The sequence below is a fragment of the Heterodontus francisci genome, chromosome 17 (genome assembly GCF_036365525.1).
Source record: "Heterodontus francisci isolate sHetFra1 chromosome 17, sHetFra1.hap1, whole genome shotgun sequence".
Lineage (NCBI taxonomy): Eukaryota > Metazoa > Chordata > Chondrichthyes > Heterodontiformes > Heterodontidae > Heterodontus > Heterodontus francisci.
This window is the reverse complement of record NC_090387.1, coordinates 40547635-40560958: the sequence shown is the minus strand read 5'-3', so window position 1 is coordinate 40560958 and position 13324 is coordinate 40547635. Positions and strand designations below refer to the sequence as shown.

General features: G+C 41.2%; 1 protein-coding gene across 9 annotated transcripts in view; it reads left to right on the top strand.

The window, feature by feature from the left end:
• Positions 1-13324, top strand: part of dpy19l3 (dpy-19 like C-mannosyltransferase 3) — a 120183-nt gene that overhangs the window by 83482 nt on the left and 23377 nt on the right. For all 9 annotated transcript variants that reach the window (XM_068049328.1, XM_068049325.1, XM_068049324.1 and 6 more), the window contains 3 exons: positions 411-542; positions 3733-3844; positions 10582-10638. In XM_068049328.1, the coding sequence (XP_067905429.1) occupies positions 411-542; positions 3733-3844; positions 10582-10638 (301 nt within the window). The remainder of the gene's footprint in view (positions 1-410; positions 543-3732; positions 3845-10581; positions 10639-13324) is intronic.

The window sequence follows — 13324 nt, the reverse complement described above, 5'->3', positions numbered from 1 at the left end:
CCGCTCCGGGTGGCACTGCAGGGACTAAGAGCTGCCGGCCCGCTGATTGGCCAGCAGCTCAGTGAGGCAGGACCTCCTCAAGTGAGTGGAATTCCCGCCTCGGAACAATTAAAGTCTGGGGACCTGTAAAATATGGAATGAATCCCCAGGCGAGGCGGAAGCGAGTTCACCACCGACTTTTACGTCAGAGGCCAGCTCCCATCCGCCCATCGTAAAATTCCGACCATTGTGTTCTACTGTCCTTGTATTTATGATCATATGCTTTCTGAAACTTGCAAAACAAAAGGTATTAAGGTCAGATGTTAATGAAGTAGCAATAGTTCAATATTTTGAGGTGTCAGTGTAAGAAGAATGCTTATTTTTCAAAAAACAGTTTGATTGCTATTTATAACTGTTAATTTTCTCCCCAGCTGCAGTAGCTGTTCAGCTCAATTCCAGAGCACATCCATTAAAGAAGAGAACATGATTATTCTGAGACCAGACATGGCCTACAATCTAATTCACAATGTGTTATTTGGTCTGCTGGCTTTAAGCACAATGAGGTATTGTAACCTATTGCATTAGCCCAAATGCTTTATGAGCTTTATTGTTTCTGAAAGTTAATAGAGTTGTAACTACAAAATACTAGAACATTAACCAGAAGAAAATTCTCAAACCACTAACTTTAGTGGCCTAATACATAAGTGCAGTCAGATATATTAATAAATCAGTTAGACAAGAAATGTATTTTCCAAATTTGTTTTAACATCCCACATTCTGTAATCTCAGTGGTAAATTAGTCCATTGTAATGAATATGTACATATGTAAAATGATATATATATGCATAGGTAGATTGATATTTGTAGATAGATATGTATATGTATTAAACTTAGTGTATGATCACTAGTGAATCACTACATTCACTTACCCTCCACACCTGCCACTGACCCTGGACATTAGTTTGTCAGTGTTCCAAATTGGCTCCACCAACTATAAGTAATCTTCATCTCACCATGGGACCTCTGACTTTAACTTTGGATTCTCTCTTACTGTTTCCTTGCTATCATTTACAAGCAGGAAATTTCTATCCTAATATTTGTCATGCCTATGTAACCTGAATTTTCCTGTATCCATTTGTGTGCACGTTTTGACTTCCACTCCAGACCCAAGCCCATTATTTCTATTTCCCTTTTAATTTCTCGTTATCTCTCTTGGACCTGGATGAGCCACAATTTTTTCCAATTAAGCATTGCACAGACTATGTACCCTTACCACTGAATCCATTCTCCTCGCAGCCACTGTCTCAAGCCGAGTCAGACTATTTTCAACTTTGTCTTATTTGAGCGTCCGACCTCCTATCTTCTCTCTCAGAAGACCGTGTACTTCAATCTTCTTAACATTGCCTTCTCTGCCCTTGCATCAGCCCATCTGGTGCTGAAACCCTCATCCATGCTCTTGCTACTTCAAGACTTGACTATTCCAATGCTCTTCTGCCTAGCTTCCCATCTTGCACCCTCCGTAAACTTGAGCTGAACCAAAATTCAGCTGCTTGTGTCCGAGTTTGCACCAGGTCCTGTTCATCTATCACCCCTGTGCTCACTGACCTACATTAGCTCCTGGTCTACCAATGTCTCTTTTTAAAATTCTCATCCTCGCATTTGAAGGCCTCCATGGCCTTGCATTTCCTTATCTCGATAACATTCTTGAGCCCTTCAACCCTCCAAGAGCTCTATGCCCTTCCTATTCTGAACTGTTGTGCACTCCCACTCCCTTTGCCCCATTATTGGTGGACATGCTTTCAGTCATCTAAGCCATAAGCCTGTCTGCCTCTTCACCTATCTTCTCCATTAAGACACTTCTGAAAACCTATCTCTTTTACCAAGCTTTTAGTCACCAGCCACCCTCTTTGGCTCACTGTCAATTGTGAAGTGCTTTGAGACATTTTATTATGTTAAAGGTGCCATGTAAATTCAAGCTGTTGTTGTAATTATAATCAGGTTTCAATGAACTAAGTAGTCCTACATTATGAGATAATTCTTGTTATTTATATTAAAGTGTTAGACAATATCAGATTGGTATTCCTTTCTGTTAAGATAGCACCCTAACAGTTAAGCTTTATAACTTTCCTTTAACTAATACAGCTACATGGTAATATACTTTTTTGAATTTGAAACTTTGTACCAAAATTTCAATTATCGCAATATTGAAATGACGCCTTCATTTTTTATGTGAAATAACACAAATGATGCCCATTACAAATGCACTTTGATTCTAACTCTTTCACATGACTCCAAATTATATAAAAGGCTTTACTGGGAATATATATTTTCCTTCTCCATATTCATTTATTTTAGTAGATATTTCTGGACTGCTGAGGTGTTTGTTGCTACAATTTTACTGTTTAGATAACTGGCCCATATTTCCTGTCAAAATAAAAAGACTTGCATTTATATAGCACCTTAGACGTTCCAAAGCGCCTCTCAGCCAATGAAGGATCTTTGAAGTGTAGTCACTGTTGTAATGTAGGAAATGTGGCTGCTAATTTGTGCACAGCAAACTCCCACAAACAGCAATGATAATGACCAGATGATCTATTTTTTGTGATGTTGATTGAGAATAAATATTAGGACAATGGGGATAACACTCCTGCTTTTTTTGTCATGGGATCTTTTACATCTACCTGAAAGGGAAGACAGGGCCTCAGTTTAATGTTTCATCCAAAAGACGGCACCTCTGATAGTGCGGCAGTCCCTCTGTACTGCACTGGAATGTCCACTGAGATTTTAGTGCTCAGGTCCTGGAGTGGGACTTGAACCCACAACCTTGTGATTCAGTGTCAAGATTACTACCAATTGAGCCATGACTGCTGCATGTGATAACAATGAGGCTCACCATTATTTATGTGTAAAGGTTACAGCAGCTTCAGGCAAGTGGCAGCTGCACTTTTAAACTCAATTATCCAAAAGATGCTGAACCAGTAGCATTGCTCCACTATTAACTTTTTATTTATTTATTCGCTCATGGGTGTGGGCATTGCTGGCAAGGCTGGCATTTATTGCCCATCCCTAATTGCCTTTGAGAAGGTGGTGGTGAGCTGCCTTCTTGAACCACTGCAGTGCATGTGGTGTAGGTACTCCCACAGTGATGTTAGGGAGTTTCAGGATTTTGACCCAGCGGCAATGAAGATAATGCAATATATTTCCAAGTCAGGAGGGTGCATGACTTGGAAAGGAACTTGCAGATGGTGGTGTTCCCATATGCCTGCTGCCCTCGTCCTTCCAGGCAGCAGATGTTGCAGATTTAGAAGTTGCTTTCGAAGGAGCCTTGGCAAGTCGCTACAGTGCATCCTGTGGATGGTACACACTGCAGCCACGGTGTGGCAGTGGTAGAGGGAGTAACTGTTTAAGGTGGTGGATGGGGTGCCAATCAAGTGGGCTGCTTTGTTCTGAATAGTGTTGAGCTTTTTGAGTGTTGTTGGAGCTGCACTTGTCCAGGCAAGTGGAGAGTTCCATTATACTCCTGACTTGTGCTTTGTAGATGGTAGAAAGGCTTTGGGCAATCTGTAGGTAAGTTACTCACCACAGATTGTACAATTGGCAATTATTTCTCCCAATTTTTAAATTTTAGCAATGGGGCAATCTGTTTCAAAATGCACACCATTCTGTGATGAAAATTTACTGGTTAAAAATAGTTTTTAGATTTACGTTGTACTGATTTATCTCAGTTCTTTTAGCTCAGTTCTTTTGTTGCAGGATGAAATATCTGTGGACATCCCATATGTGTGTCTTTGCATCAGCAGCAATTTGCAGCAATCATTTGTGGAGTCTAAGTCTCAAAGCAATACGGCTGTATTCTCCTCAGTGGGTCAGTGCCATTAGCAGAGACATAGTGTGCCATTATTTTTGAATTAGACGTTCAAGTTTATGTCTAATGTAGTTTGTTTAACAAATTGCCTTTTAGTGTCTGGAATATTTATGTCCATTGTTCTCCTTAATAAAGATGTATGGTATGTTCTTGGCTATTAAGAGTTATGTCTAGACTTTCTTGCTAAGGTGAAGTCACTTTTTGCACAATTTGTCCCACACTATCAATTTTTTTTTGCTGCATAAGTAAGATGTCACCAGTTGTGATTTCATCAACGTGTAGAATGACACATGTTGCATACTTTTTCCTTAAACACAAGTTAAATAATTGCTTTCCGGTATTTTATCCATTAGCATTTCTAAGCATTAACCATACAAGTACTGCCTTAATTAACAACCATTACATTGCTCGTATTTTTAATTGCTACAAAGACTTACCCGCTATTTTAATATATTTGGCCAGAGCATTTTGCAGTCATTTATTTAGACCTTCTTTGTTGCCTATGCTTAGGAATTGTCAGTGATCTCATTAACAGCTGACTTTCTTTTCTCACATAATATCAATTCTTTTATTTAACTGAAAATGTAATTAAGGGCAGACTTTACACAGGAATTTGTGACCCTGCAATTATGTAATTTAAGAAAAATCAGTAGCAGTAAAAAGATGGTTAGGTAACAGTGATTGGCTCAATATGTGGCTCCAACAGAGAAGTTAACATTTTAGTAGCTGAGAAACATTCAGAATAACTAAAAAGTGATGTAATGCAAGAAATAACTTCAGCATTGAGGTGTGATCAATTATGTATTTTAAGTTTGCATTGTGTAGTTAACACATACAGAATTTATAAGTTAAGAAAATTTCTTGTAAAACTGATTTAAATTGTTTGGATTGTTAGCTTAAAGTTGGAAAGTGAAGTAGTTATGACAAAGATGGGTTTCCTCAAGGATCACCATTGGGATCACTACAGTTTCTAATTTCCATCAATGCCCTTGGCTTCAGAAATTAAATGCAAATAAGTTAAATTTTCAGATGATGGTAAAATAGAAGAGGCAATTGCTTCTGATACAGCAGTTTCTAAAAGTCAAAATCAATTAGAGAAAATAAGTCAGTAGATTAATGACGGATGAATCCCATAGTACTATTCAATTGCCCATTCAATAGTTGTTAATTATAAAAAGTCTAGAAATTGTGTACATTTTTTGAAGCCTCCGGTAGTCTATTTTTAATCTATTCTAGCTGCTATATGGTTAATATGTGTATTTGGAAAAGTATAATAAAATTGCAGGTATGAAAAAAGATATCATGCTATGTACATTATTGAGCTGGAAAGAGTGTGAAACAATTCATTGTTTGACATACAGCATTAATTCTTAGGTTCAAAAAATACTCCTACTTCTTATAAAAGCAAGATTATCTGCCATAGCACTGACACCTAGTGGCAAGTTGTAAATACTATTTCAACTCAAATAATTAGAATTATCAAAATACATGTTCACAAAGTATCCATTTCCAAGATTTCAGTTGAATTTCCCACAGCTGTGAGCTTAATTTTATAGCCTTTTGCATGCAGCTTTTTTGGATGCCTTCTGAAAATCTAGATACACCAAGTTGTAGGTTTACTGTAGTGCAGTTGGCATGTCGTTTCCTATGAAAAGCCTATGGCATTGGTCAAACAGGATCTTGCCCCTATGAATCCATGTTGGCTGCTACTTACTAAGTTATTTTAAAGATAACCCTAAATTTTACTGGAGGTAGTCACAGTGGTGCAGCCTCACCGCTGCAGCGACCCGGGTTCGGTTCTGTAGGTAGGTGGTAGGAGAATTGAGGGAAGGTGGGGATGTGAGAGGGAAAAAATGGGATTAATGTAGGATTAGTATAAATGGGTGGTTGATGATCGGCGCGGATCCGTTGGGCCGAAGGGCCTGTTTCAGTGCTGTATTTCTCTATGACTCTAGTCAATGCCGTTATTTTATACTGTAGGTTAGTACTACTAAAGTGTGTTTTTTTGTTTTTAATTAGTTTAATTTATTAATAATTACTAATAATTATTACTAACTTGTTTTAGTTAGTAAGTAGTGATTTTTAGGTAATCAAGGTCCCTAGTGTAAATAATCTAAAATTTTTGAGTAAATTAAGGGTAAGTCATGGCAGGGCACCTCGGCAATGTGGAGTGCTCTTCCTGTGCAATGTGGGAAGTCAAGGGCACTTCCAGTGTCCAGGGCGAACACGTGCAGGAAGTGTCTCCAGCTGCAGCTACTCGAAATCCGCGTTTCGAATCTGGAGCGGTGGCTGTGGAGCACCTGCGAGGCTGAGATGATCGTACAGGGAGGTGGTCACAACGCAGGTAAAGACTCTCAGACAAAAAGGGAATGGGTGACCACCAGGCTGAGTAGAAGAACTAGGCAGGTAGTGCAGGAGTCCCTTAGGTCCATCTCGCTCTCTAACAGATATTCCTCTTTGAATACTGTTGGGGGAGATAGCTTCTTAAGGGAATGCAGCAAGAGCCAAGTCTGTGGCAGCATGGGTGGCTCAGCTGCACAGGAGGGGAGGAAAAGGAGTGGAAGAGCTATAGTGATAGGAGATTCTATCGTAAGGGGTACAGATAGGCGTTTTCTGTGGCCGCAAATGTGACTCTAGGATGGTATGTTGCCTCCCTGATGCTCGGGTCAAGGATGTCACGAAGCGGCTGCAGGACATCCTCAAGAGGGAGGGTGAACAGTCAGAGGTCGTAGTTCACATTGGTACCAATGACATAGGAAGAAAGAGGGATGAGGTCCTGCAACAAGAATTTAGGGAGATAGGTAGCAGATTAAAAAGCAGGACCTTAAAGGTTGTAATCTCTGGATTACTCCCAGTGCCACGTGCTAGGAGTATAGGAATAGGGGGATAGAGCAGATGAATGCATGGCTGAAGAGATGGTGCAGGAGGGAGGGCTTTAGTTTCCTGGATCACTGGGTCTGTTTCTGGTGAAGGTGGGACTTGTACAAGTTGGACGGGTTGCACCTGAACTGGAACAGGACCAACATCCTTGCTGGGAGGTTTACGAATGCTGTTTTGGGGGGGGGGGATGGGATACAGAGTGGAGGTACAGTAGGGGGTGATGCACAGCCAAATGTAGAAGAGAAATTAAGTAAGTCTGGAAAGCAGAGCAAATATAGACCTGTTAAGGCACAAGCAAATAATGCAAAGCTGGATTGCATCTATTTTAACACAAGGAGTCTTACAAGTAAGGCAAATGAATTGAGGACGTTGATTAACACATGGGAATATGATAATATTGCTATCACAGAGACATGGTTGAGGGAAGGGCAGGACTGGTAGCTCAATATTCCAGGATATAGAATCTTCAGGCGTGACGGGGGGGAGGAGTGTAAAAGAGGAGGTGGCATTACACTATTAATCAAGGAGTCAATTACTGCAGTAAGGAGGGATGCTATCTCAGAAGGTTCCTCAAATGAGGCCATATTAGTGGAACTTGAAAACAAAAAGGGGGAGTGTACGACAGGCCTCCAAATAGTCAGGGAGAGATAGAGGAGCAGATATGTAGGCAAATCTCAGAGAGGTGTAAAAATAATAGGGTAATAATAGTAGGGGATTTCAACTTCCCCAATATTAACTGGGATAGTCTTAGTGCAAAAGGCTTAAAGGGGGCGGAATTCTGAAAATGCATACAGGAGAGCTTTTTGAGCCAGCATTTAGAAAGTCCTACAAGACAACGGACGGTACTGGACCTAATCCTAGGGAGTGAAGCCGGACAAGTGGTAGAAGTGTCAGTGGGGGAACATTTCAGGGATAGTGACCATAACTTAGTTTTTAGTTTTAGAGATACAGCACTGAAACAGGCCCTTCGGCCCACCGAGTCTGTGCCGACCATCAACCACCCACTTATACTAATCCTACACTAATCCCATATCCCTACCACATCCCCACCTGTCCCTATATTTCCCTACCACCTACCTATACTAGGGGCAATTTATAATGGCCAATTAACCTATCAACCTGCAAGTCTTTGGCATGTGGGAGGAAACCGGAGCACCCGGAGGAAACCCACGCAGACACAGGGAGAACTTGCAAACTCCACACAGGCAGTACCCAGAATTGAACCCGGGTCACTGGAGCTGTGAGGCTGCAGTGCTAACCACTGAGCCACTGTACCGCCCTGTAAGATTTAAGGTAGTTATGGAAAAGGACAAAGATGGACTGGAAATAAAGGTACTGAATTGGGGGAGGGCCGATTTCAATATGATAAAACAGGATTTGGCCAAAGTGGACTGGGAGCAGCTTCTTGTAGGAAAGTCTACATGAGACCAGTGGGAGTCATTCAAAAAGGAAACAGTGAGAGTTCAGGACCAACATGTTCCCATAAAGGTGAAGGGTAGGACCAACAAGTCCAGGGAACCCTGGATGTCAAGGGATGTAGAGGATTGGATAAGGATAAAAAAGGAGGCTTATGGCAGATTCAGAGGGCTGAAAACAGTGGAGGCCCTAGAGGAGTATACAAAGTGTAGGGGTGTACTTAAAAAAGTAATTAGGAGAGCGAAGAGGGGGCATGAAAAAACACTGGTGGGCAAGATAAAGGAAAATCCCAATGCGTTTTATAAGTATATTAAGGGCAAGAGGATAACCAGGGAAAGAGTAGGGCCCATTAGGAACCAAAGTGGCAATGTGTGTGTGGAGCCGGAGGACGTAGGTGAGGTTTTTAATGATTACTTTTCATCTGTGTTCAGTATGGAGAAGGATGATGTAAGTGTAGAGATCAGGGAGGGGGATTGTGATATACTCGAGCAAATTAGCATTGAAAGGGAGGAGGTTTTAGCAGGCTTAAAAATGGATAAATCCCCAGGCCCAGATGAGATGTATCGCGGGCTGTTATGTGAGGCAAGGGAGAGAAAGCAGGGGCTCTGACACAAATTTTCAGATCCTCTCTGGCCACGGGAGAGGTGCAAGAGGACTGGAAGGCAGCAAATGTGGTACCATTATTCAAGAAGGGTAGCAGGGATAAACTAGGTAATTACAGGCCGGTGAGTCTAACATCAGTGGTAAGGAAACTATTGGAAAAAATTCTGAGAGACAGGATTAATCTCCACTTGCAGAGGCAGGGATTAAACAAGGATAGTCAGCATGGCTTTGTCAGGGGGAGATCAGGTCTAACAAGCTTGATTGAATTGTTCGAGGCAGTGACTAGATGTGTAGATGAGAGTAAAGCAGTCGATGTAGTCTACATCGACTTCAGTGAGGCTTTTGATAAGGTCCCGCATGGGAGATTGGTTAAGACGTTAAGAGCCCATGGGATCCAGGGCAATTTGGCAAATTGGATCCAAAATTGGCTTCGTGGCAAAAGGCAGAGGGTAATGGTTGAGGGTTGTTTTTGCGATTGGAAGCCTGTGACCAGTGGTGTACCGCAGGGATCTGTGCTGGGACCCTTGCTGTTTGAAGTGTACATTAATGATTTAGACGTGAATATAGGAGGTATGATCAGTAAGTTCGCAGATGACACAAAAATTGGTGGTGTCGTAAATAGTGAGGAGGAAAGCCTTAGATTACAGGACAACATAGATGGCCTGGTAAGATGCGTAGAGCAGTGGCAAATGGAATTTAATCCTGAGAAGTGTGAGGTGATGCATTTTGGGAGGACTAACAAGGCAAGGGAATATACAATGGGTGGTAGGACCCTAGGCAGTACAGAGGGTCAGAGGCACCTTGGTGTACTTGTCCATAGATCACTGAAGGCAGCAGCACAGGTAGATAAGGTGGTTAGGAAGGCATATGGGATACTTGCCTTTATTAGCCGAGGCATAGAATATAAGAGCAGGGAGGTTATGATGGAGCTGTATAAATTGCTAGTTAGGCCACAGCTGGAGTACTGTGTACAGTTCTGGTCACCACACTATAGGAAGGATGTGATTGCACTGGAGAGGGTACAGAGGAGATTCACCAGGATGTTGCCTGGGCTGGAGCATCTCATCTATGAAGAGAGACTGGATAGACTAGGGTTGTTTTCTTTACAGCAGAGAAGGCTGAGGGGGGACCTGATTGAGGTATATAAAATCATGAGGAGCATAGATAGGGTAGCTAGGAAGAAACTTTTTCGCTTAGCGGAGGTGTCAATAACCTGGGGGCATAGATTTAAGGTAAGGGGCAGGAGGTTTAGAGGGGATTTGAGGAAAACAAAATTTCAGCCAGATGGTGATTGGAATCTGGAACACACTGCCTGAAGGGCAGGAACCCTCACAACATTTAAGAAGTATTTAGATGAGCACTTGAAATGCCATAGTGTACAAAGCTATGGGCCAAGTGCTGGAAAATGGGATTAGAATAGATAGGTGCTTGATGGCTGGCACAGACATGTTGGGCCGAAGGGCCCGTTTCTGTGCTGTATAACTCTATGACTCTATGACTGTATTGAAGTAAGATGAATGGGTCAGTAGTTGCCAATGACTGCTTTTGTTTTGTCCTTTTTGAAAATGAGTACAATGTTAGCCTGTTTTCAATCTACCGGTATTGTTTTTGTATCTTCATGCTCTTTCCCTTGGAGAATAGTGTGGAGTATTGGAAGGATTTGCAGGCGGCTTGACAACTTGATAAACCACATCACAAATGCTCTTTGTGAGGACATCAAGTCCTAAAGTGAGACCTGAACCCAAAACCTCTGGCTCAGAGGCATGAGTGCTTCCAACTGAGCCACAGAACCCACATTTACTGGCATTAGTTAACCTTTAGGTCTGTTGTTTTTACAGGTCCGTGTGATGAGGTTTGCAGTTCCCATATTAATCTTCATTTACCTTTACCATGAGGTAAGATTTATTCCACTATATACTGTACCTGAGAAAGCAAAAACATTTAGCTCATCCATGTAAATTTTCAGATTTTTAAAATTTAAGACTATAAAAATCTCTCAAAATGGATTATCGGAATCAGATGGAGCCTGCAGATGATGTGCCATTCTTAGGAAATCAAAATCTTATCATTGCTCCTTTATTGTCCATTTATGCTAACTTTCGATCTTGATGCACCTAATTAGGAGGTACTGTTAGTACCAAGGAAGACATCAAAATGCAAGAAGTTGTTCAGAAACTTGCAGAATGGATATGTAAATGACCAATGAATTTCAATATAGATAAGTGTGATGTGGTGTATTTTGGTAGGAGGAATAAGGACACCACCTTCTCCATGGAAAATAGGAGTCTAAATAGGGTAGGGTGCAAAGGGATCTCTGGGTACATTTCTAGAGGAATAGAATTCAAAAGTGAAGTTATGTTAAACTTATATAGAACCTTGGTTAGACCACACTTAGACCATGCATGGTTCTGATTTCCATATTACAAAAAATATACAGAAGGATCGGAGAAAGTGCAAAAAAGATTTACAAGGATGATACCAGAACTGAGAGGGTACAACTATCAGGAAAATCTAAATAGGTTAAGGCTTTTTTCTCTCGAATAGAGAAGACTGAGAGGTGACCTAATAGAGGTCTTTAAAAGTATGAAGGGGTTCAATAGGGTAGACGTAGCAAAGATGCTTCCACTTATAGGGCAGTCTTAAACTAGAGGCCATGAATATAAGATAATCACAAATAAATCCAATAAGGTATTCAGGAGAAACTTCTTTTTTCAGAGTGGTGAAAATGTGGAGCTCGCTACCACATAGAGTGGTTGAGGCAAATAGCATAGCTGTATTTAACAGAAGGCCAGATAAGTACATGAGGGAGAAAGAAATAGAAGGATATGTTGATACGGTGAGGTGGAAGGAGGCTCGTGTGAAGCATAAACACTGGCATAGACTAATTGAGAGAATGGCCTGTTTCTATGCTGTAAATTCTTTGTAATCATGAAATTCTGTAGTGTAAAAGTGCATTATGAGCTTCAATATTTTTTGAATGATAACTGGGTTAACATCCTAATGCACTGTTGTCATGCAGGTCTGAAACTATGTTGATGTGGACGAAGAACAATCAACAACAAATGCAATAACAATTTGATTTTTGTAGCCCTTTTAACATAGAAAACGTCTCATTGCACTTCACAGAAGGATAATTAAACAAAAATCAACACCTAGCTAAAGAAGGTTTTGGGACAGGTGGGCTTGTCCAAAGAGGTGGGTTTTAAGAATAATCTTGGGTAAGAGGTTAAAAGGACATTTTGGAAGAAAGAGGAAATGAAATATGAAAGAATATAAAATGAAATAGTAAAGTAAATCTATAGGCACATAGGTAACAAATTGAGAATTAGGATAGGGATAAAGTGCAGTAAAGATTTACAATATGTCACCAGAATTGAGAGGTTGCAGCTATCGGGAAAGATTGAGTGGGCTGGGCTCTTCTGTCTGTAAAACAGAAGACTTAGAGGAGACCCGATGGAGGTCTTTAAAATTATGAAAGAATTTGAAAGGGTGGATGTGCAGAAACTGTTTTCACTTATGGGTGAGTTCAGAACAGGGGGCATAAATATAACTTAGTCACTAACCGATCAAATAAAGTTAGGAGGACCACCTTTAAACAGAGTGGTGAGACTGTGGAACTTGCTGCTACATGGAGGATTGCAGCAGAAAGCAATGTTGCATTTTAAGCAGAGGTTTGATGCATACATGAGGGAGAATGGGAAAGAGGAATACAGAGGCAAAGTTCGGCTAACAATAATGAACACAACTCTCATTGAGGACTCTGCACCAATTCTGGTGTTGGCCAGTTTTCTTTCCTCTGATTTTGGGGATGGCAGAACTACTCTTTTTCCTTTTTCATTTCAGACCTTGTTCCCTTCCTGTCCCTTTCACCATCTATTTACACACTCTAACCCACCAACCTTGGCATCCATCACTTCATCTGCCATTTCCATCACCTACAGCACAATTCTCTCTTCTCTGCGTTTCACCACCACCACCACCCCAACCTCAATCTACCCTTCTGGTATTTTCCCATGAAACCACATGAGATACAACACCTGTCCATTCACCTTTTCCCATACCAATAGCCAATTCTCCAAACATTTCTTTCATGGGAGACAGCCATTTACAAGTACTTCCTCTAAATAATATACTGCATTTACTACTCACGGTGTGGTTTGACCTATGTTGGGGAGACCAAATGCAAATTAAGTGACCACCTTACCAAACGTGTGGGAGAATGGAGTAGAGGGATACAGGAGCAGAGTGGGAAGAGGTAATTAGAGCGGTAGGGCGCTTGTGTGGAGTATACACTCCAGCATAGGCTGTTTGGCCAGTGGCATTGATCTCTTTGTGGCATACCACTTTAACTTCTCATATTTCCAATCTGATTTCTGCACCTTTGTCTCCTACACTGTTCCAACCAAGCTTGACAGTTTCAGGGCCAGCATCTCTACTTTGTCCTGGGACCTCTGCACCCCTCAGCTGAACTTTGATGTTAGTCATTTTAAATCTTAGCTACAACCTATTTTTTTCAGCAGTGGGTGCTGAAAGACTTTGTTAGGAAGGGCGATGGTTCAAGGCTTCACTGCAAACTCTTTA